The sequence below is a fragment of the Falco punctatus genome (genome assembly GCF_963210335.1).
Source record: "Falco punctatus genome assembly, chromosome: 5".
In the NCBI taxonomy this organism is placed as follows: Eukaryota; Metazoa; Chordata; class Aves; order Falconiformes; family Falconidae; genus Falco; species Falco punctatus.
The window spans coordinates 20,050,051-20,074,599 of NC_137584.1; the positions used below are offsets into that span (position 1 = coordinate 20,050,051).

At 40.4% G+C, this 24,549-nt stretch overlaps 1 protein-coding gene across 1 annotated transcript in view; it reads right to left on the minus strand.

Annotated features, from left to right (window-relative positions):
• Positions 1-24,549, minus strand: part of MCPH1 (microcephalin 1) — a 167,455-nt gene that overhangs the window by 137,870 nt on the left and 5,036 nt on the right. Inside the window, 1 exon segment of the mRNA XM_080387774.1 lies at positions 1-24,549. This exon segment is cut by the window's right edge and continues 5,036 nt beyond it. Coding sequence (XP_080243900.1) covers positions 1-19 — 19 coding nt within the window. The 5' untranslated portion in view covers positions 20-24,549.

Genomic DNA, 24,549 nt, shown 5'->3' on the forward strand with positions numbered 1-24,549 from the left:
CTTTCAGGATAGGCTCCATTAGCGGCGTGGCGTGGCGCGGCGCAGCACTGAGAGGCTCCGGTACCCGCCACCGTTCAAACCCGCCTCCACGCACCAGCGTCAGACCTGCGCGCTGCGCCTGCCCCCCCCCCCCCCCGCGCCTGCGCGTTGTGCCCGGGCGCTGCCTGTGGTGCAGGAGCGCGTTGGTTGTGCGGCGCTTGAGCGGCAGTGGCGGGCGGGGGGCGGCAGCCTGCACGCGGAGCCGGGCGTGAGGCGGGAAGCGTGAGGCACGGTGCTCGAGCGTCGCTGGTGTCGTGGCTGTAGAAGCAGTTCTGGCGCCTTGAGGCCTTTTTCAGGAGTAGATGTGCTCTGTCTAGCTAGCTCTAGCCGCGCCTAGCGCTGGGGAGTCTTGGGGCAGCTGAATACTGCTGAAAAGGGTCTTGAAAAGCCAAACAGTAAGTCAGTGTTCAGTGTCAGCGTTCGCCATGAGGAGTCCTCAGGAGGCTTCTCTGAAGAATTTGTAGGAAGGCATCTCAGAGCCAGTGTTCTGAACTCCAGTGGCTCAAACTGCAGTGTCTGAAGTGAAAAGACCAGACAACAGAGAAAGCCACAAAACGGGGCTTGGGAAATGGACACGGCCAGGTGGCTTTTACGAAAGCATCGAAAATCACTTGAGGGCCATTGTAGTATTAACTACAGCAAGCTCACCTTTATGTGAAATAGCTGTGTGCTAGAAGCCTGGGGTGTAGCAAATGCAATACCCGAGGGAAGTAAGAGAAAACTTGGTGTCTTCCCCAGGAAAAACTGATAAAAGATATAATAAAATAATGGAATTAGTGAGTATAAGGAGATCTATAGTGAGGAAGAAAGAGCACATCTTTCTTTAAAGTAAAATGATGTTGCACAGCTTTATTACTCACCTAAAAAGATCGTTAGTAGCTTATCTTTAGGACAACAGGACAAACTATCTGTTAATAGTTCATTCAGGTTATAAGTAGTTTTATATACTCTGTTAAGCACCAGAAAATCCTTTGTTTAAAGGAAATACCACTAGAATATAGATCGGCTGACTGGCTGTTTACCACAAGTAATGAGATCAGCAAAACTGAGCACTAACTAGGGGAAAGGTAATACTGGCAGGGGGAGATCACAGCCACCGACTCAAGAAACACAACACAAACCTAATCCAAAGAGAGGCAGAGACTGAGCATGCGGACTAATGAACAGAAGCAGCAAGATAATTGCTTAACAGATAGCTTAACAGAGTACTAAGTAATGAAAGAGTTATGTAACTTGTAACCAATGAAGGCTGCTGTCTTTGCTTGCTAAATTGTATCATATTGTTAAGTTTTGACAGTTGGGGAGCTGGGCTTTTCTGGGTTACCACCTAGCTCCCTATTATTTTAACAAACTGGAATAAAAGAATAGAAATACCTTGACTCTGTGTGAATTGGTGCTGTGCGCTGGGTAATGAACCTGCATACAGTACAGTAACACAGCTCAGACACACAGGCATTGCTATATGGTTGTATAAATCAGTGCTGTTCTGAAATCTCTAACATGCAATTCTCATTTGTTTGTCTGAAAAATAATGCAGCAGAAATGGAGAAACAATGGAGATGCAAACCAAGGGTACTGCATGATTTCCATATTAGAATTAGCTATTTAGACAAAGGCTTGTCAGCCTGGAAAAGGAATGGTAGAAGTGGATGTGCTAGAGGTCTCTAAAATCACAAGAGTGTGGAGAAGTTGAATGTGGGGTGGTGTGTTCCCAGTGAGAACTAGTGGGTACCAAATGAAACTAGCAGGTGGGGTTTTCTGTTTCCACATTGTGCCTTATCAGGGTGTGGAAGTTGTTCTGAGCACTGGCAAACCACATTGTTTCTAGAAGCAAATTCTGCAGATTTGTGAAACTCATCTTAGGACTGTCAAAAATGTAGAAATCTACCTTTACCTCAGTAAAGCCCTGAATTGCAGATTTCTGGGCTCTTGTGAAGGTATAGTGAACACTTTGGAGTTTTTATTTTCTTTCAGACTTTCTTCAGTCATCTTCCACTGCAGAGATAGTGCTGACCTAAGAGTCTTTGGTGTGATCCATTATGCCCATTCTGACTTTCATGTACAGGCTTGAAACTTAAGTCTTGACCTCTAGGAGTCTACTGAGCCATTGGTATAGCCATATAGATGGCTGTACCGATGCTATTTAAGATATCTTAACATAGTATTTAATATTTTAGCAATAATACAGTTTGTTTAATTTCCAGGGTTTAATATGACCCTAGAGTGTGTTGAGCACATGCTCTTGGGTCCTCCATCTTCTGAACCTGTGGCAGACTTCCTATCATTTATGTATTTGCTATGTGAATAAAGCGACCAGTCAATCTACAGATATATGATTTTATGTATTTATCTTTTGTACTTCGGTCATTGTGTTACACAGCTCATTGGTAGGCAATAGGGAAATATTTTTACAAGGGTTCTCAACCTTGGGTCAAGGAAAAGGGAGTCTAGCCTTAATTCAGTGTCCATGTGAACATTGGTCTGAAGGCAATTCCAGAGGTGGAGGAGAAGAGGAGATTTAAATGTATACTGCCAGAGAGATTCAGTTCTCAGCTGTCTTGGAGATAACCTTCTGCTTGGTGAGAGTTCTGTCGTGTATGGGGATTTAGAAATGGTAACATTGAAGAGGCAGCGTTTAATCTCTGAAACTCTGGCCCCGCTGCAATGGGAGTCACTGAGTTAGTGCTTCCTTAGATTCAGACCCATTTCTAAATTAGTGATTATGGGTAGAAAAAGTAGCTGTGAGCTTTCAGTGGAGTTTGGAAACACACATACTGAAACTGGGATGCTCAGGAAATTAGCAAGCAGATCAAATTCTGCTCAGCGCAATCTCTTTGGCTTGGTATGGGGTAGGAAACTGTCTAACGTGAGACAGCTAAGATAGTACCACCATAGGAAATTGGTGGTGCTATATTCACCATATCCATGGAAACTACATGTTTTTGTGAATGGTTTCCAGCTGTGTCAGTGGGATAATTCAACTCAATCCACATCACCCAAGCTGACACAAAACAACAGGATCCTGCAGCCAGCGGTTCTAATAATAGTAAAATCCAGAGAGAGAGAAATTTCAGCATAATTAAAATCCATCAATCTGTACGTGCGTGTCCAGGCATAATACTTAATCTAGGATACGTTACTGAAGACCTTCAGTAAGAAAACCACAGGCTCTGTTTGAGCCTTTAACTGAAAAGTAGTAGCACATTTTATAGACACTAAAAGGAAGTATGCTAAATGTACAGTTATACATGTGTGCTCTGATTCTTCACTGGTAGGGACAATGTCGAGTAGTAGCTGCAAGAAGATGGTACAGCTCATTATCGGAGCAGACTAGGACTGCTCGTGAGGAGATTGGACTTGGGATACCCACCTTTTTAATTACTGAAAGACATACACACAATACCAAAAGTGTCTCATAAATTTACAATTTTGTCTTAAACTGTTGAATTTTGACCTCACAGTTACTGCAAGCTTTACAAGAACTTCATTCTCAGATGGTGACAAAACTTCAACATTCCAATGGTAGTTAATAACTGTCTGTTCTTGTGCCAGCATTGTCTTGCTGTCAGTTCCTTTGTAGCATTTATTGCCCTGTAGTAGTTGCAGAAAGCAGCAATATATTTTTACAGCTGCTATTTTACCGATTTGAATACATCAGGCTGTTTTAACTTTTGTGATGTAATGAACTGCTGAAAATGACAACAAATAGGGTGGAAGCAAACTTAATGTAAATGCCTTCTTCATAGCCTTGTTGTTTGGCTTGATGATATGCAATTTCATGGTGTCTATAAAGCTAAGACTATAGCATAAACTGTTAGATTGACATGGTTTCTGTACAGTCAGTACTTACTAGGAAATACAGGTGCTGCACTGGGAAGAAAGAATTTTAAGGTTATATTGTGTTGAAAAAGGAAGACCAGTGAAACTTAGATTTCAGTTGACCTCCTAATCAAAAAGAAGTAATACACCCAAATAAGTAATTGTCCCAAAGAAGTAGTTGTCCCAACGAAGTAAAAGTCCTATGAACACCTAAGTGTTTCCTAGTCATCCAAACAATCTTGAAAAACTGTACAATGCAGTAGTTTTCCAAAATTAAGTAAATATAAAAAGGAGCTGTATTCTCAAGTATTTATTTGGCAATACAAAAGATTTTCTCTCAGCCATCTGAGAGAAATCCTTAACTGATTCATATAAAATGGAAGGGATCTTTGAGGTGCTATTTTGTAAGGCTGTAACAGAGGCAAGGTTAATTTCTCAGAAACAGAGTTCAGGTGGTGAGCTATGAGTTACTCCCTAAGACTTGACTAAGCATGTGGAAGACACCTAGAAAAATGAAGGAGGTTTGTTGTTAAGTATAGTCTAATTTTGTGTATTGATTATTGGTAGATGTTTGGGTTTGTCATTGATTGGTTGGCTTTGCGGACCTATTTCTAGTTTGGACAAACAACAGTTTTAACCTTCTGTATTTTTTTTTTTCATTTTTAAATTTCCAAGTGTGAGCCATGAATCCCAGCTAAACTTAAAATGTCGGGGTGCATTACTTCTCCTCAAGCAGTAAATCCCAGTCAGTCAATCTGTGTATTTAACACCTGAATACTTACATACCAAAACATACTTGGAGTTATCTTCTCTGCAATGCTACTTGGCCATTACAGGTGTAGAGGTGGAAAGAAGTGCTTGGAGGAGATGCAGACTTGTGTGGCGTTCATGGAGGAAGCCTCAGAAAGTAGCTCTGATTGTCCATGTCAACCATGATAGTCTCCTCTGATAAAGTAGACTTCTCATTTTCCCAGTAACCCTAACAGTTCTTGTCTGTGCCTGATTCGGTTTGAATGTTGCTTTCTTAAGTAGCGTAGAAAATTGTACAGTGTTTCAGCTGCCATGTACCATGACATTAATAGTGGACTTCTAGATATACTTTAATATAATCCACCCTAGGATCGTTTGTGCCTTTTCTCAGAGCTACATAATTATTCTGCTATAGACTAGTATTTCCAGGTGATGCACTCTTAACATTGTGGATGCTTGTTTATTAGTTTCTAATTTCATTGCATTCCAATGTGTGAGCTCATCCAATTGTTTCTGTATTCTGGTCTGCCTCTGTTTTAATAGAGCCTCTGTTCAGGCAATCTGCAAATTTCATTAGCACACACTTTCTTTATTTCCAAGCTCATAATTAAAATAGCAAGTAAGATGGGATGAGACTTAATGGGAGCTACAACTGGGTCTTAACTGCTCATTCAGGATCTCCATTAGAATCTTACTTCTCCCTCTGCTGTGACCTCTCTTATTATCCCTATATACCTTCCCTACTTAGGACTTCTTGAAAAAAACCCTTCTTCATGTGCAGTAATAACATATATCAAATGGTTTATTAAAGCAACATAGATTTGATCTTTGCTACCTTGTCTAGAAAACAGTTTTCTAATGAAAAAGAGATATATGCTAGCATGATCTCAGGAATCCTGATTTGTGCAACTGACAGTTACTGTCCTTTCCCTGTGCCGTACATTGCCCCTAAATGCCTTTTCTTCTATCCTAGTTGGTATAAAAGTCATCACAATAGTTTCTGAGCAGTTAGCACCAGGAAGCCATCTTTGATGCCAGGAATGGCCACCTCCAGCTGGCTAGAACTGAATTTTGATGACACACAGTGGAATTAACAGGCCAGGAAACCAGCTGAAAGTGGTGCTAATATAGCCCAGAATTGGGACCATACTAGTTAAAGGAAACTGAAGCAGCCATTTTTTTGTGCCATATAGTAATCTGACACACATGCTGGCAGTAGTTTGTGTTGAACTGTTCAAATAACATATAGGAGTCACGCCTCAGTAGTCTCAGAGGCATTCTAGTCTCATTGCTTCTCCACAAGCAGAATGCCTCCTGAGATTACTAGCAGTGGCTTGTTTGTTTTTCTGTTTTCCTCCTTTGATGCTTAAAAAGGCATGTTTTAGCCTTCTACTTCTGTTCCACAGAACAATGAAAGCTTTTCTGTTTTGCAGAGTAATTCACTCTAAAGAGACAAGGGGAAATTCTTATCTCATATTTCCTCTGTTTATTTTAGTATATGTTACGTAGACTATTAGTATATATTAGTAAAACAAGCAAAGAAAAAAAATAGAGTTTTTTTAATAGCCATTGTTAGTAATATTGGGAAAAAAGTTGCATAAACTTGTCAGATGGATGTGTATTTATCATTGTCAAAAATCTTTACTGATAGTCTCTATTTGTGCTTGATGGAATATGGAAAAAATTATGAGGGACATTTCTTTCTTGTCAAAAGGAAAACATAATATTATGGATCATGTAGTCTTACAAAATTGTTAAATGTTCTCAACAGTGAGATGACTGTTCATTTTCCAATGCTGATGTTCATGATCAAGAAAATAACATGAAGTAATTATGAGACCTTCTTCAGGAAAGGAAAAAGCAGTTAATTTTTTTCTTTCAGCTGAGGCAGTGACACCAATTTTATTTTCTCTTTCTACCCTGTAATTTAAGAAAACACACTGTTTAGATCCACAGCTAATCTGCTGACACAGAAGTAGCTTTATTTTGAGTTTGTGAAACACTGATAATAGGATAGAGACCTACCCTTGTTAAGTTTTAACTCACCCAATAAGACAATAACTTTGGCATACTCTGACCCCAAAGGCCTATCACGGAAGAAAAACACAGCACCATGCTGAGAAGTAACAGCCCATCACGTAATTGAGAGCATAACTGGACGACATGCTAATAAGCAGGTGTCTTGTGTTTTTCATGCTGGTGCGGAAGGTTCATATATCTGCCCTCTGAATAGTTTTCAGTGCTTGCAGTTTGGGCTATGACTGCAGCTGTGAAGGGGTGGGAAAGCCAGTTTATCTGACCTCTGTACTAAAATTCTGTGCTGAAAGTTTGTGATTTTCCCAAGCAATGCAGAACTGGAATACCGAATACAGGCTGCTTGCTTTTCATACAGCTCTTCATGGAGATGCATATCTGGACTATGGAAGAAATAGTCCAAATTGCTTCGTGATCCTATTCTCACTTGGTAAAGCAGCCCAAAAGATACTGTTTATAAACAGTGTCCTGTTGTGTGTGTTCAGGCAGGTCTTGGTGATACATGTGAGAGCAATTTAAGAAGTTTCTGGCTCCTGCTGTGAGCTCCACAGTTTATGTGAGTCTCAGGAAAAGTTAACAGTAGGCTTAATTTGGAGTTTAGGCTGTGAACTTAGGCAAGAAAGGTGCTGAATCACATTTGCTACAGCTGACTCAGCTCCTGAAGCAGTGCAAGTGGCAATGGGAACAAAGGTGTGTGTAAACTTCTTATCTCTCCCTGACATGAATGACCAAAGCTCATTTGAGGGCATCTGAAGTGCTTTACTTGCTGACCAGAGCTTCTGACATGTATTAAGGATGAAGTAGTACACACAGGAAAGGAGCTCTCTGTTACTATTTCTTCAGGAATAGACAGCAAAACACAGAATGCTGCTACACTTTTGACTATAGTTTGCCCACATCCTGTCAGGAGATCTTGCCTCCCAAGTTAATTAGAGTACAGTAGAGTTCTGGTCCAGACAAGTGTGACTGGTGTGATCAAACGTATGCAACAGATTCTTATAAGTAAGTGGGCCTTGTAATGGATTGGAGAACAATCAGCTGAGGGGGGTGGGTTATAAAAAGGGGTGTGCAAAATGGTGAGTGGCCTGGAGAGGGCAGCTGGGGAGAGGCTGTTTACTCTTTTTTTTTTTTTTTTTTCCCCCCAATAAAGAAGTAGGGGCATCAAAAGAAATCAGCAGAAGGCAGATTCATAACAAAAGTGTTTTTTTTCCACACAAGAAGAACTTAAACTGTAGAACTCCTGGCAGCCAGGTGTTGTGAATGACAGAAGCAGTCACAAAATTCAGATGGAGGCTAGAAGGAAAATACGCTGGGGGCTACTAAATGCATCACAAATATGCCTAGTTCAGGAAATCCTGAAGCCATAAATAGATTGAGACTCCATCTGAGACAGGCTACTGGGTTATGTAAACTGACACAGAATACTTAGTTTCTAAAGTTCCAATTTGTGAGAGCCTTGATGCCGTTAAGGAAGGAATCTGTTATGTTTGTGAATTATTCCAACTGGGGAGTGGGGTAGTATTCCGGAGTGTAGGACTGCCATTCAGAGGGACCTGAATGGGCTGATGGGAACCTCATTAAATTCAACAAGGTATATCCAAAGTCCTACACCTGGGCAGGAAGAATCTCTGGCAGTAATAAGGCCAGCTTGGGTTCTTTCTGTAGAAGAAAGACATAGGTAAACTGGAGCATGCTCAGTTAAGGGCCATTAGGAAGGCTAGAGCACGTGTTCTTTGAGGAGAGACTGAGGGAGCTGTGCAGCCGAGCAATGGAGCAGGTTGCCCAGAGGGGTTGTGGAATACCAGTTCTTGGAGGTTTTCAAGAGCCAAATGAACAAAGACCCAAGTAAACATTGTCTCAGTTCAGTGTTGCGCCTGACTAAATAACCCCCAAAGATCCCTTCCAAGTGGATTTATTCTTTAATTCTATGAATTTTGAGCTATATCCCCCCCCCGAGCTAGGTCACCACATGATTTCTGAGCAACAGAGTCTGTGCGAAGCAGGGGACAGAGCCATATGATTGAGGGAGGGGATGAAGCACATCTAATCAGCAGATCAATACCTGTCTCCAAGCCTGGTGTCACTGGCAGAATTTTGGGTTTTTTGATCATGGGGTGCTTTGCATGACACCTGCTGGCAACAGATGGGGTACACCTGTCTCAAAGGGAGAAAAGTAGCTTTGCACAGAGGTTAGCAGGGTTCATTGAAAGGGCTTTAAACTAGATTTGAAGGGGGAAGGGGATAAAACCAGGCTCGCTAGAGATAAGCCTTGGGGGTGGCATGCCAATGTTTGAGGGATGGTGTGCCAGTGAGGTCCATAGTGTACTCAGTACACTGGAGCACATTTGAAATGTCTTTATACTAATTCACACAGCATAAGGAATAAGCAAGAGGAGATAGAAGCCTTGGCCCAGTCCCAGAGATTTGACATCACTGGCATAAGCAAAACTTGGTGGGATGAGTCCTGTGACTGGGGTGCTGTGATGGATAGTTATAGGCTCTTCAGGATGGATGGGCAGAGCAGGCGAGGCAAGTGGGTGGTTCTGTGAGGGAGGGGTTTGACTCTATGGTGCTCACAGCCTTTGAGGGAAGGGTGAAGTGGAAAGCACATAAAGTGGATGTTGTTGTGGGAGTCTGCTATTGACCACTCAGCCAGGATGACAACACCAATGAATTGTTCTACAAGGAATTAAGAGATATCTCTAGATCAACTGCCCTTGTCCTTATGGGTGATTTTAACTTCCCAGACATCACCTTGAAATATACAGCTGACACAAACAGGACCAGGAAATTTCTGAAGCATGTTGAAGGTAACTTCTTGGTGCAGGTACTAAGGCAGCTGACTAGGAAAGGTGCCCTCCTATATTTGTTGTTTGTAAACAGAGAGGGACTGTGGGTGAAGTGGTAGTTGGTGGCTGTCTTGGTGACAGTGACCATGAAGTAGTTGAGTTTCAAATTATTGGCAATAGGAGAAAAACTGCCAGCAAAACTTCAACCCTGGATATGGGGAGAAAGGACTTGGGGCTGCTGAAGGAGCTAGTTAATAAGGCCACCTTAGAATCTGCTTTTGAAGGTATTAGGGTCCATGAATGCTGGTCACTTTTTAACAGCTATCTCTTAAGAGTGCAGGAGCAGGCAATTCCAAAGTGTCGGAAGAGCAAGTGGTGCAAAAGGCTGGCTTGGCTGAGCAAGGACTTTCTTCTAGAGCTTAGGTAGAAAAGGGGAGTGTATGGACACTGGAAGCAAGGACAGGTGACATGGGACAGCTACAGAGATGCTGTTCGCCACTCTAGGGAGAAAATTCTTGTGGCCAAAGCTTAATTAGAGTTCAAGCTGGCCAGCACTGTGAAGGACAACAAAAAGTGCTTTTTCAAGATACGTTAATAGCAAAAGGAGAATCAGGGTGAACATTGGTCTGTTGCTTGATGGGTTCGGTCACCTCACAAACAGGAATGTAGACAAAGCATTTTAATGCCTTCTTTGCCTCTGTCTTCAACATTGATGAAGGGCCCTGGGACCCCCAGAGCCCTGTGTTGGAAGACTGTGACTCGGGGGATGATAAACTCCCAGCTCACCCTGAACTTGCTCAAAACCTGCTGCTCCAGCTGGATGTGCATGAATCTATTGGGCCCAATGGGATTCATCCCAGGGTACTAAATGAGCTGGCCGATGCTATCGCAGGGTATCTCTGTTATTTTCCAGTGGTCTTGGGAGTCTGGAGAGGTCCCAGTCAACTGGAAGCTGGCAAATCTTGTCCCAGTTTTCAGGAAGGGAAAGAAGAAAGACCCTGGTAATTACAGGCTTGGCAGTGTCACTTCAGTGCCTGGTAAAATTATGGAGAAGGTTATTCTGGGAGTTATTGAAAAACACTTGAGAGAATGCCTTCACTGGTCATAGCCAGCATGGGTTCATGAGGGGAAAGTCCTGCTTAACCAAATTAATTTCCTTTTATGTCACCCATGTAGTTGACCAAGGAAAGCCAGTAGATGTGGTGGTTTGGACTTTAGCAAAGCTTTTCATAGTGGCTCACACTGTATCCTTCTGGATAAAATGTCCAGCAAACAGCTAGACAAGTCCTAATACGTTGGGTGAGCGATTGGCTGTTCGGTCAGGCTCAAGGTGTTACAGGTGTTATAAAGGGGGTTACATCAGGCTGGCAGCCAGTCACCAGTGGTGTTCCCCAGTGCTCAATTTTAGGGCCAGTGCCTTTTAATGTTTTTATAAAGTGCTCTGGATGCAGGATTTGCATGTATATTAAGTAAGTTTTCCAACAATACTAAAGTAGGAGGAGCTGTGAACTCCCTTGAGGGTAAAGAGGCCTTTACAGAGAGATCTGGATATACCAGAGAACTGAGCAGTCACCAAACACAAAATGTAACAAGAGCAAGTGATGGATTCTGCAGTGAGGTGATCCTACTTACACATACAAACTGGGGGATGAGAGGCTGGAAAACAGCCCCGTGGAAAGACATCTGGGGGTTTGGGTTGAAGGCAGGTTGCATATGAGTCAACAGTGTGCCCTGGCAGCCAAAAGGGCCAACCGTGTCCTGGGGTGCATCAAGCACAGCACGGTTGGCTGGTCGAGGGACTTTGTTGTCCCACTGTACACTGCACTGGTGCAGCTCCACCTCGAGTACTGTGCGTGGTTTTGGGTACCTCACTATAGAGTGACATCATACTATTACAGTGTGTCCAGAGGAGGACAACCAGGATACTGAAAGGTCTCAAGGGCAAGACTTACAGGCAGCAGCTGAGGTCACTTGGTTTGTTCAGCTTGGAGAAGGGAAGGCTGAGGGGTGACCTCATTGCAGTCTACAGCTTCCTTAAGGGGGATAGTGGTGGGGGAGGTGCTGATCTCCTCTCTCTGGTGACCAGTGATAGGATGCAAGGAAATGGAATGAAGCTGCATCAGGGGAAGCTCAGATTGGAAAGGTTCTTCACTGAGAGAGTGGTTGGTCGCTGGAACAGGCTCCCCAGTGAAGTGGTCACAGCACTAAGCCTGTCAAGAGTTCATGGAGTGTCTGAATGACACTCTTAGTCATATGGTTTGGTTTTAGGTAGTCCTGTGAGGAGCAGGGCGTTGAAATTGGTGATCCTTATGGGTCCCTTCCAACTTGAGATATTCTGTGCTTCCATGAACAGATCACCATTGGGAATGCTGTCTTCCAGGATACTATGGAGCACTTTTTAACGCAGTATTTATAGAAATTATTGATGGAGTCTATATGACTCATTATCTAATCCATCTACCGTGATGTAGATTCTAATAAAATGATTGATCTGGTAGGTTTATTGGTTTGGTTTTTTTTATTTTATTATTCTGTTTGTCCATTTCCCCCCTCCTGTTCAAATATGTTTAAACCGTATCTAGAATAAGAGCTCCAAAATTGTTTTGCATGCCTCTAACTCTGCTTAGTGAATCTGTTATCACAGTAATTGGATGGAAGAAGTGCAACAGAACTAAGTATAACTCTCAGTATTGTTACATGTGCAAGCAGACACTAGGCAAGTAGCAAAAGAACAAATGAAAAATGTTAGATAAACATCCATTTATGTTCAAGTAGAACAAACCCATTTTGGTTGTTTCTATTGCTCATTGTATGTTTTTAGTCATCAGGAATCAAACTAATCTTTTATGCAATTCTAGTGAAGCCAGTAAATAATATGGCTCATCTAATATTAAATGTAATAAAATTCAGAAATTAATTACAAGGAAGAAGGTAAATGGCAGATGGGAGACTTGGGATGGCTAAAGATTAGCCCATTTGCTTTTCAGCTTTTTGAAGTTGGATTCAAATTTCTGTTTCAGCAAGGCAGAGGTGGAATATATTTGGATCATCAGAATACAACAAAACCATCAGAAGAGCAAGCAACTTTGTCAGACTGTTCAAAACACAACAAAACAAGCAATAAGTGTGCTCCCCAGTTAGGAGTGATCAGTGTCATTATGTAATGCTTGCAGAACACTTACATGAACTATGTTTATTATGCTAGTGTTTCTACCCTGTGAACTACAGATACATAGGTTACTTATTAGGGATTTGCAATATGAACAGTATTTGTTATGCAATAATCCAATGGATGTGAAAATGTAAAGTGACATATAGATCTACTGGAAGAGCTGTAGTGATACACAGACTGGAAAATAATGAAAGCCACAGAATAATAACAGGACTGTCATTTGACTTTTATAAGGCATCCCAAAGTTTTAAAGCAAAGATTGTTTTGGACAAAGTCCAAGAATGAGGTAATGTTGAGGTGGTTATCTAGCTACTTTAGTTTCTGTATTCTTTCACATAATGCAGTTCAGATATATTGTGTTACACAAAGCTAGACACCATGTAAACTGAAAGATTACCTTGTTCTTGCTGTATCGTGTTAATTTGCTATACATGTTACATTTCTGCATGACTGTGATATTCTTTCATGTAGCCCAGCAGCCTTAAACTTTTCTGAAGTTGATTTCCGTTCATATTGTTGAAAATTTCACATCACTTTTTGTTGTCTAGCAAAAAGGTCTGAGGCTCACAAGGATACGGCTAGCAGTAAAAGCACTTTGGGCATGAGTGGTAAGCTCCAGACCCGTGATTAGATTTTTTATAATTTTGGGTGCCTAAATTTCAGTGTGGCTACTGTATAGAACACTCTTGTTGTTAAGGTACAGGCTTATAGGGAAGTCACCGTGGAATTAATCTGTTAATTTACAGCACAGCAGCGTGTCCAATAATTGCCAAAAAGTAACTGCTCTTACCTAGAAGCAAGTGAATAACTGATTACCCTTTCTCATTGACTAGCGAGAAAATGTTTACAAGAGGCAAAGTATGTACAGGAATTGTTGCAGTGGAATGACAAATTCATTGCATGTTCATGCATGTTCACTTCTTTTATCTTGATAAGTTGTTAGTAGTCTTAGAAAATATCATCTGCCTTCCTCTGAAACAAGACTTGCAGAAACGTTTGGATTCAGCATCTAAAACTGCTAATTGGTTTGGAAAAAATAGGTCTAAACCTAACATTCTCAAAAATAGCAGACCATTGAGGCAAAGAAATAGTTCATTGCATTGTCGTGTAGGACTTGCAGATAGCAGCAAAATTGTGTCAGACAAAAAGGAAGAGAATGTATTTATTAGGTAAGAAGTTGTATCACTATACTTGCTCAAATAAAAAGTAGTATATAAAGTCTGAAATAGGATTGTAAAAGGATTCATGCTCTAGGAATATAGTCAGTGATGTGGAATTCATCTGCTTTGCCTTCCTGTAGGAACAAGGAGTTCTTACTGGAAATATATTGGGTTGTAAAAAGGATTTGCATGTCTCTTGAGTCTGAGGAAGAGCCAATTGTTCTTACAGAGGGAAACTTCAGGAGCAGCAAAGCTCAGGAGAAACAACAGGATGAGTGAGGTCTATGTCTTTTTGAGTGACGTCTACTTCTTTTTGTCTCCCAGTAAGGGGAGAACTTTGGATGTAGTATATGTATGTCTTATTAGAAGCAAGAAGAAAATATTACTGTGATGATGTATGTTTTCCAGAAGTTTAACAAATCTACTACAAATTAGGCTCATCGTAATTCTCAGTATGATAAATGTCAGGGAGGATTTTGAACAACACCAAGGATAACATTTGAATCCTCTTGTTTTAAATGCAGAGACCTTAAGTAGTTGGGCACACAATTTTCATGCAGTACATCCATGATAAAATATCTTTGAAGGTGAAACAGGCTTAAGAAATTATCCCTTCCATACACACACAGTAATACCATTGTTTACTCTCCCCTTTTAGTGACAGTAAGCTGTTAGATGTTCCTGATGCATTGTTGGCTGTGTTCAGGTTGAAGGTAGTGTCTTCTCCTCCAAGACCCATTTCTTGAACAATGTTACTTCATTTTTTCTTGAGGATGAGAAACTTCTTAAGCGTGTTAATTGTTAAAGACAGCATTTTATGAACTAAAGCCTCATTCTTGACAGCTGCGTTATACATGGCCTCTCTTTTTTGCATTATTCAGTGGTGATCCTTGCTTTCACCAGACTGTGACCCTGTGTTGTATGAGAAGAAAATTCAGGACTTTTTCATATCTGGCCCCAGAGATAAAAAGGGAAATCATGTTCTTGTCCCAGACCTGTCTGTGAGCATAACATCAGGATCATGAAGCCAGGATATAGAAAGTATTGCTGCAAAAGTTATGTTTGATTGGTGATGACAGGAAATGTATGTAATTTGGGGGGGATAAGAGCAAGAATCAAGGAAAAAAAAAAACCTTCTGCTAGTAAAACAAGCATACTGAGTCTTAGAGAATTAGGTTATAGTCATCACATCACAAGAAAAAAGCACGCCAGAAGATGATCTTTACATGAATCAAAGCTGATCAATGCTTCTGGTTGCAAAGAGAAAATCAGGAGCATCATTAATCTGAAATGCTGCAGGGAACGCAGTTTCTTCATTTTTAAAAACTATTCTTACATAACTTTTCAACTTCAGTTGAGTTTCAGAAGTCACCTAGAAACTAAAAAGGAAACATAGGTACAATTTTTGCAGTAGATTTGTTTTACATCATAGGAGTATTGCTTTTGCTCTCCTGCTCCGAAAGCAGGCTATCTGACCAACAGAGATAAAGATATTATTTACTAAATTCAAGGATAACCAAAGTGATTCATAGATAATGACCAAATGGGTTCATTTCTGAATACAAACAGGTACCAACAAAGTAGTGTGTGGGGAGTTCATGTAAACGTTTTTACTTTTTAGTGAGAGATCTGCAATGATATATTTTCAAGACGTCAGGAGATACATCTGTTTTCTCAGTCTGATTTAATCATTCCTACTTCCTTGTAGCATAGAAATACTATAAGAATTAATTAGTTAATGGTTGTTCATTGCTGTTTTCCTAGGTGCCCTGTCCTGTTAAACTCAGCAGAAGTATTACAGCTCAAGTTTCGTTGTTTCAAAAGGCTGTAATTTATTGTGATAAAATGGTGCAGCTCTGCTGTTTTGACCAGGAGGTCAGTCTGAATGTGGAGTAAACAGGATGGAGTTGTACATATTCTTTAAGGAGGGAATGCTTCCCTCTCTCATCAACAGTATTTGCAACAGAGAAAAAGGAAACAGAGAGTGCAAGATGGTTTCAGGGAAATGAGAGAGTAGCAGGGAAGGAACATGGCTGAAGGCCAGGTGAGATTGTTAGTAAGGAAGCAAGTCATTGGCAGTGGCTGTTGGCTACCACGCTTATTCACAAACATTAAAAAAAAAATCTTTAGGGAAAAAAGTATGTTACTAGAATCATCAGCTGTGTAGTACACTTACCAAATTGGCCAACTGCATTTACAAAGCAACAGCGCTACTTACTGACTGCATGAGTTCTCATCTAAATTCCTGTTACACAAAGGAAAGAAAAAAGGACTTTCCTCAGTACTGGAAATGAAGTGTTAAACTGTGCGTGCTAATATTGCCTGGCGCCACCAGTGATGTCCTTGATGCTTCCTGCCAACCACAACACCATCTCTCTCTCTCACCTGAAGGAGATCAGTCTCTGCTCGCTATAGCGGCTACTGTAGGTCTAAACTGAATCTTTCTGTAAACAAACATTGTAGCAGTAAGCCGAGCTAACAGAGGATTCGTACAGACCAGAAAAAAAACCCTACCCAAACCCCAAATCAACCAAAAAATTTAGTGTTACTCCCTAACAGAGTAGATCTGACTATCCCCCATTGCCAGAATGTGGTGTCTACTTTCCTTTGACACACTCATAACATTTCCCTTGCTGCTCTTTTGTCCTCACCATTGTCTTGCCTGTTCCCTCCTGAAAAACAAACCAGCAAACAAAAAAAGCCCAGAAACATCATTTTGGATCAGGAACAGCAGCTGGAGCAATGCCAGTTCCTCTGCAGATTCCTGTCCCTTGGTTCTTGGCCAGCAGCACACTGGGGGTGGTCAGAGGAAGGTGTGGGAGGGAGGAGGTCCGTTCTAGAGCATTCATTCTCCTTGCCCAGGCTGCTTCTGTGGACCAAAGAGTAAACAGCAGTTTGCAGCAGTCTGCGTCATGTGAACAAAAAGTGAGACACTTGTGGTAGGTGTGCCCACAGCTTAGGTAAAAAATTGGAGCCATAGGCACAGCTCAGCAGTAGGCTTTCTGGTCTCACAGTTCTGGAGTGACAGCTCTCCTCCTCAAAATAAATACAACCCTGGTGCCATGGTAAGAACCTGCTGCCCATAGAGAGGGCTTGAATGTTTTTCTAGTGTCTGTGGCATTTCTGAGTGCTTGAGGTGTTGGCACTTCTCTTGCCTGCAACAAGGCTGATGCTCATTCCTGAGCTTGACAGTAGATGTGGAATTAACACCCCACTGGAGATGCATGGGACAATTCATACCTTCCACTGTGAATAAAGACTTGGAGTGGGATGAAATGGGACATTACCATGCTGGATTTTGCTTCTCTCTAGAGCTCTCTTGGGGCTCAGACTCTCTCAACTTTCCCCAGTCTCACAAATGACCTCTTCTTTTTACATACTGACACAATGTGGTCAGATATAATTGGTGAGAGGTAGCATCATCTGGGACAGTGAGCTGAATCAACTAATTTGTGTAGCAAAGACAAAAAGGCGTTGACAAAGCAGTAGGAAGACCTTGCTGCATCTTACAGATATTTGTGGAAGAGTTTGCTTGTACAAGGACACCCCACTCCTAAGGGTTTAAAGATGTTCAAAGGACTTGCTGCATGGATACAGAAAGTGCATCATGATCTGGGGCACCATGGCTGGGCTGATCATCAAGAGCAATCTAGCAAAGTGTTGGCTAACATTGTGTACTTCCCAAGAAGCAGAGAATCGTAACCATTTTGGGTTTTATTTGGATGGTCTCTGTTCCTACAGAGATTGTTTGTTATGATGTATGACTTTGCTGGGTATGGTACAGCTGTTATCTTGGATATTTGCCAGTGACTTTGTTTTAATATTCTGACACACTGTTCCACTTTCAGTGGGGGTAGATGACTGATACAGATATTGAAATATTTCCTCTGTTTATTTTTCTGGCTCTTTCTAACTAATTCAGGGTTGCCAGGCTTTGATTTGAGAAGCATGGTAGGTGTTGGCATAATGGTCCTAATAGTGTTCTATAAAATGTATTGGGTGTTTAAACTTTTGCTAAATGTGAAATTACCAACTCTTCTATATTTTTGTTTACTATTATTATTTGGTTTGTTTATTTATTATAATTCATGTTTATCTGACAGGTCAGGATAATTTTCAGGATCCAGATTATGAAGTTCAGCAGGGTTCCAGGGTCTGAATAGAAAATGAGATGCCATCTGCTCTTTTAAAGGATTTTTTTCTTTCAGTCTCTGCAGTCTTTTTAGCTTAGTGGTTCCTAGAGAAACAAAGCCGAAGGACAACATACCTGTCATTAGCCCTAGTTCAAGAAAATACATTTTTGGAGATTTGAACTTAAATGTTTTTTTCCAATATTGGAATGCTTTAGCTCATTTCATATTAAGCCTTGATCTCATTAGGAGTCATGGAAAGCTGCTTTTAACAGTTCATTCAAAGCACTGAATTTGTAGCATCCATCTGTTTCCCAAGGTACCAACTTTTATAAAGTGAATTATGTAACAGGTGAAGACAAACTTCTACCTTGAATGACTTAGAGTGTTGTTTCTCAGGCACTTTAGTCCCTTTTTTTCTTCAGTCAATGATTCTTTACAAGCTCTACTGTAACATTGAAGACATACATGAATGTGCTTTGTGCTTTTCCTTGCTGTCCCATACCAGCTTCCTCATTAAGTCTGTAGATCAGTTCTCTATCTTAGGTTTACTTGTATTCTGTTGTCTCTGAGAATAGGTCAGTACATAGCTGATTTTATTCATCCCAGACCAACAATTGAGCCTGTTTAGTTTGTAACTTGGAGATGTTTGGTTTTGTGGGTTTTTTTTTGTTTGGTTTTTGTTGGTTTTTTTTTTAACAACCAAGGGCAAAGAAATATGCCTAGGAAAAGATAGTTTTTCTTCTCTGTATTACAGTCTTTTTGGATTTCTTAAATTAATGTCTAGAATATAGTGTAGGTCTCCAGGTGCCTTCAGATATGCAGCCTTAGGAATTTTTTCAGTACAAAGATAATTTTCGCTTGGGAAACTGTAAAAATGATACAATGACCTTCTTAGTTCTCCTGCTGGACTTTTATAGGCAGACTTATATAGATCTCTTTAGGTATTACATTTTTGCCAAGTCCTTCTTTTCTTCTGGTATTAATACACATACTTCATGCAAGCATGCTGGCAAACTATAAAATTCATAGGTAAAATTATCCATTTTAATTTTTAGTGGATAGTCTGCAGTATTAGTCTGTGGGTGAGCTGATTAAAACAAAGATCTTGACTGTACTTTTCTGCAGTCCGCATAAAATAACTATGCTGTACAATAAGGAGAATAATGCTAAAATTAGAACTAAAAATCATGATTGTGTTGCCCCAAACACTGTAAAAAAGTATTACAGTTAAATTTAAAAGTAAAAAAAGTAAACCTACCTAAGTGATAGGTGTTTGCTTTAGGAAAGGCTGAAGAGCCATGGGGGTGGATCCCACATTAGCTAGCTGTTAGACATCTGCTACTTTCCCCTTCGCCGAGGACTTTGAGAGATGCTGACTGTGCTAGCAGGTCACATCTTGCTCACATCTCTCAGAACAGGACAAAGGAATTCCTGAGATTGTTCCTGCCAGTGTGTGATGCTGAGATGACCTCTGTCTATCCACCAAATCCTACTTGCAAACACACACAATGAAGCCAAGCAAATCAAATATGCAAAGTTCTTCCTTGTTTGACTGTCTTCTTGCATTCATATAGAAATAAATATTAAACAGTGCAAATGAATTCATGCTTAAATATACTGAAATCAATTATGATTGTTTAACATCTTATTTTTAATAACATCTGAAAAGAATGCTATCAAAACCATTACATTCTTTTAAAGAAAAGGGCAGCAGCTTTGGTATAGAAACAACTAGATGGTGCTCCTCTGCTTTGGAATTTGTCAGAGCTGCAAGACAGGTGAACTAGAGAAGGAAGATATAATCTCCAGGAAAAAAATGTGTAATAAGAATCATCCTGTTTATAATGTTTGTTACAGATGCCTAGAAACATTTGCTGAGTTACAATTAAGATTGTAATTTAGCAAAGATAGAATAATTGCTTTGCAAAATGTTACAGCCTTTTCTTATTGTAAATTGAGTGCTTAGCAGGGTAATTCTCCCCACATATATGTATTGGAACACAGGTATAATACTTCATAGTGTTCCTTTTAAAAATACATTAAAAACATTCTTTTAAGGATTTTCTCTAACAGGTTCTAGCAAATAAAGCAATCCTTGTTGCAATGACAGTCACAAACTGGGGGGAAATCCTGCAACAGTGCCAATATCTGAATAAGGCCCCAAATTTAAACTATCTTTTAGTGAAATAGCAAATGCAAAAGCATGCCATTAACTTGACAATCACAATTTCAATTTAAAATTATGCAATTCCTAAGTATCTCCTGAAATGCTAGGCCATTGTAAGATGAGAGAACTTTTTTTCCCTATTTTCTGATCATTTACTATGTGCTCCTGGTTATATGTTATATGAAATATATGTTATGACTTGGGAGGTTGTGCTTACTTTCTCAGATTTTGCTAGGCATGGTATTTAGTGGCAACATTAACAGGCAAGATCAGAGAATCACAGAATTACAGAATGGTTGGGGTTGGGAGGGACCTCTGGAGATTATCTAGCCCAACCCCCTGCTAAAGCAGGTTCACCCAGAGCAGGTTGCACAGAATCGCATCCAGTTAGGTTTTGAATGTCTCCAGAGAAAGGAGGAGACTACAACCCCTCTGGGCAGCCTGTTCCAGTGCTCTGTCACCCTCAGTAACGAAATTTTTCCTCATATTCAGGTGGAACTTCTTGTGATGCAGTTTGTGCCCGTTGCCCCTTTTCCTGTCTCTGGGCACCACTGAAAAGAGCCTGGCCCCAGCCTCTTGACACCTGTTCTTAAGGTATTTGTAGACATTGGTAAGGTCCCCTCTCAGTCTTGTCTTCTCCAGGCTACACAGGCCCAGCTCTCTCAGCCTTCCCTCATAAGTGAGATGCTCCAGTCCCCTCATCATCTGTGTAGCCCTCCGCTGGGCCCTCTCCAGCAGTTCCCAGTCTCTCTTGAACTGGGGAGCCCAGCACTGGCCACAGCACCCCAGATGCAGCCTCACCGGGGCAGAGCAGAGGGGCAGGATCACCTCCCTCCACCTGCTGGCCACGCTTCTCCTAATGCACCCCAGGACACCTGGATGAAAACCAGAGATACTCAGACAGACTGATGGAAGGCAGTAGAAAGGGGCAGAGGTTCACGTTATTGTCTTAGTTATGTGCAGACCCCACTTTTTTTCATAGTAGAAAGATAAAGTATTTTGCAGGGTTAGAAAGGAAATCTTGCGAAGAAATTTGGAATGCATTTCTGAGCTGTTTTGTCAAAAAGATGAAATGTTTTGAGCAAGTGAATAAAAGTTTCTGTGTCAGTGTAGGTATCTTAGGGCATGGAGAAAATTATGGTAATGTGTGTGATCTGTGAGGCATTGCCTTTTCCTCCTCTCACTGACATGAAAATAATTTAGTTTGTATGAATTTTAGCACTGAACACTATCTTATCTTTGTCATGTTTTACCACTTATTTACATATCAATAATAAAATTTAAAGTTCCTGAAAATACTTTGAAGTATCGTACATTTTATCTATTTATATTCTTGCAATATGAAGCAGCATTGCCACTTTTATGCTCTGGCATCATTTAATGTGCACAGTTGTGTAGAACTTGTTATTTATCATACGGAAAGATAAATGTGTCCCCAGTATAAACAGGAGAATGAGAAAATGCTACTGTATTGCTGCATGTGCTTGAGAAGTGTGTTATTTTCCAAAGGAAAAGTGTAGCTCTGTGTAATTCACTAAAAGCAGAAGATAGAAATAGCAAATTTTTCAAGCTGCTACTAAGGCGCTTCCTGTTTTTACTGATGACCATGTCAAGTAATCATGTTCATATACCAATCAAACTCAAACTATCATCTTTTCCTTAGTGACCCCACAGTAATGGTTTATAGTAATTTGTGATTAAGTAGTACATTAAGTTTTTCTAGTCATACTGGTCATTTGTCACTGCCAGATGTGGAGAATAAAGTTAATTTCAATCCTAATAGAGCCCTATCTTGGCACTGGGGTCCAGCATTTTTTTATAAGTTAATGATCTGAGATATTATGCTTAGAGCTTTGAAATTAGCACATAAAGAACAGACATTCCTTCTCTGCCCACTTGACTACATTACCTGGTGATCAAATGACTTCTTTATTAAGTAATTTATTGAATAACTAGGATACTATTCAACTGACTAGGTAGGCTTTACCCAGAACGCTTCCTCTGCCTTTTCCATGGTGACAGGATGTAGCAGGGCATTATCCAGCTATCCCCCTCTCTCGAGACTTCTGCTATACTCTCCACCCCACTCTTAATCTTCTGGTGCAGTCAGACCCTATCTGTTCCCGAGTTTCTTTGTTAGTCCAAGGTCTGTGTGTCTTTGCTTGTCAATTAGTCTTCCTATTCTTCCCGTGCCGGCGTTCCGGCAGCCACAGCAGGGTATGTACCTTGCCTTGGTTCCCTGCAGTACCCCGGATCTTCCTGAGATCTGTGCCACTGCCTCACGCATGCCCTTTCCAATCTCATCCCCAATGCCTTGCCAGTTAATTTTGGAGACTAACCCCTCTGATTCTTTCTTTGTACTTGTTTGCATCCTGTTCCTTGGTTCTTGTTTTTCTGTCTGTCTTGCTGTGTATTTGCCAACCCAGCTGTGGTTTCACTTTCTAGTTTCTGTTGCGCAATAGTGGATACCCACAGCACTCCTAGTTCCAATTACTTACTACCTTCCCTCGCATGTTCTTTTTTTAGTACTAATTCACCCTCTCATACCTGTTTAGGCTCAGCTTGCTTCTTTTCCAGTTTTGAATGTTCACAGTTCCTCAGTGGTCAGTGAATGCAGAGGAGAGTGCTCCTGCTTTCTGTCCAGAATTTCCTCTGTGTCCAGAATTTGCTCCTGGACTCCTTGTGGCCTGCAGCCACCCAAACTGGCAGCTGCATAGAAAGTATAGAAAGTATTACTGTGCACTGGCTGAAGCAGGCTCACCCAGTAATAAAAGCATCTACATCAAGCCAAACCTGTTAAGATCAAAAGTTTCTTTTCTACAAAGAATGTGTAAATGGCATCATCCCGAGTTCTCTGACCTGGAGAATTTTAGATATATTTGCATGAAGTTAGATAAGGCAAGTTTTAGAAATATGCTTTAAGTCAGAGCGTTTGACTGCCAGATCCTTACAGGGCAAATAGTCCTCAGAGTACTTTTCCTTTGAGTTTACAATATAACTTACCCTATATTGACCCTCAGGAGGAGTTAAATCAGTTTAGCAAAGATTTTCCCAAAGAGTTTGGCCTCTGAATTAAAAAGTTTCATTTGAAACCAATACAATTTTGCAAGATTATATGCAGCTAAGTGCAGAATACTGTAATGGGAAAAGTCAACCAACCCAAACAACAGGCAGTCCCACAAATCTTATCTATAAAAATGCAAGAGATCACCGGATGTAGATAAGTAATTTAGCATACATATATATGACTTTAGTCTTCTTCACCCCCACTCTAATGTTACTTGTCTTCCTTGTCTTTAAACCGTTGAAGCTGTTGAACACTATCTGTTGAACTGTCTGACAGTGGCCTCAGGGTTTGCTGGTAATATTAATATTGGAAAAGAATGATTTGTAAATCACTTGGGATATCCCAGGAAAGGCATTCCCTAGTCATGATTTTGAAGTTTGGGACTAGAAGGTAGGAGTAACCACTCATTGTCCATTCTACTTTAATCCATTTGGATATAATCTTAGGGTTTTTCTCCCACTCTTTTTCAAACCTATAGTAATTAATAATAATAATTTAAGGTTTCATACCCTAAGCTGTAATAACCATTCAGCAGCCATGGTTCCAATTTTGTACTGAAGGACAACGGTGTGCATAACGTGTGTCTTTCCCTAATTTCCCTAGGCTTTTGTTACAGCTAATTGAAAGCCTCCTTCTATGGATGGTTCAGAGTTGGACCCAAGTTAAACTACTCTGTTTTTTCACTTGAGAACTTCTTTCCTCTATTGATTTTAGAAAGAATCCATAGGGATTCTTCTCACAGTTTTTAAATTAATCTCTTATGAGTAAGTCATCCCTATTTGATATTGAGTGATTTCTATGTCATCATAGGTTTTCTAGGGCATATCAGAGATTATTTAAAATAGAAAGTAAATACTGGACAATGAGTTTGTTACCTCATATTAGTTGTCTTAATTATTGTTCTGCCCTAGTGGTAAGTTACAGAATATTTACAGCATTGAATTGCCTTAGAGCATGCATAGTAAGTAAAATAAACTTTTCTATCCTGTAAATTCCATGGAATTCTGTGCAATTACTCACTGAACAAGTATCCCTAAATCTTCACAGGTTTGAAAACTACTGCACTGTCATACTTCCTACAGAGAAAGCTAAAAAGAAAGCACAGCCTTTGAAGCAGTATTCAATATTGAAACAATTGCTGAGCTTAAACACCTACCAATATTTTAATTTCAATGATTTTATACCAAATATTGCACTAAAGATACTGACATTTTAACATTTCTTTTTTTGCCTTTCTTTTTTGAATCCAAGGACATCCCTATCACACGGATGCTGGTTATTCTGATGGTTTTCCTTTGTAAAAATTGTTCTGCATATCAAGCTATAATAGATATGCAATAGTCCATGCAAAATTGCAGAAACAAGGTATCTTTACTAAACATCTTTTCAATTCTAAGTAGAAAATTTTATTTTACATAG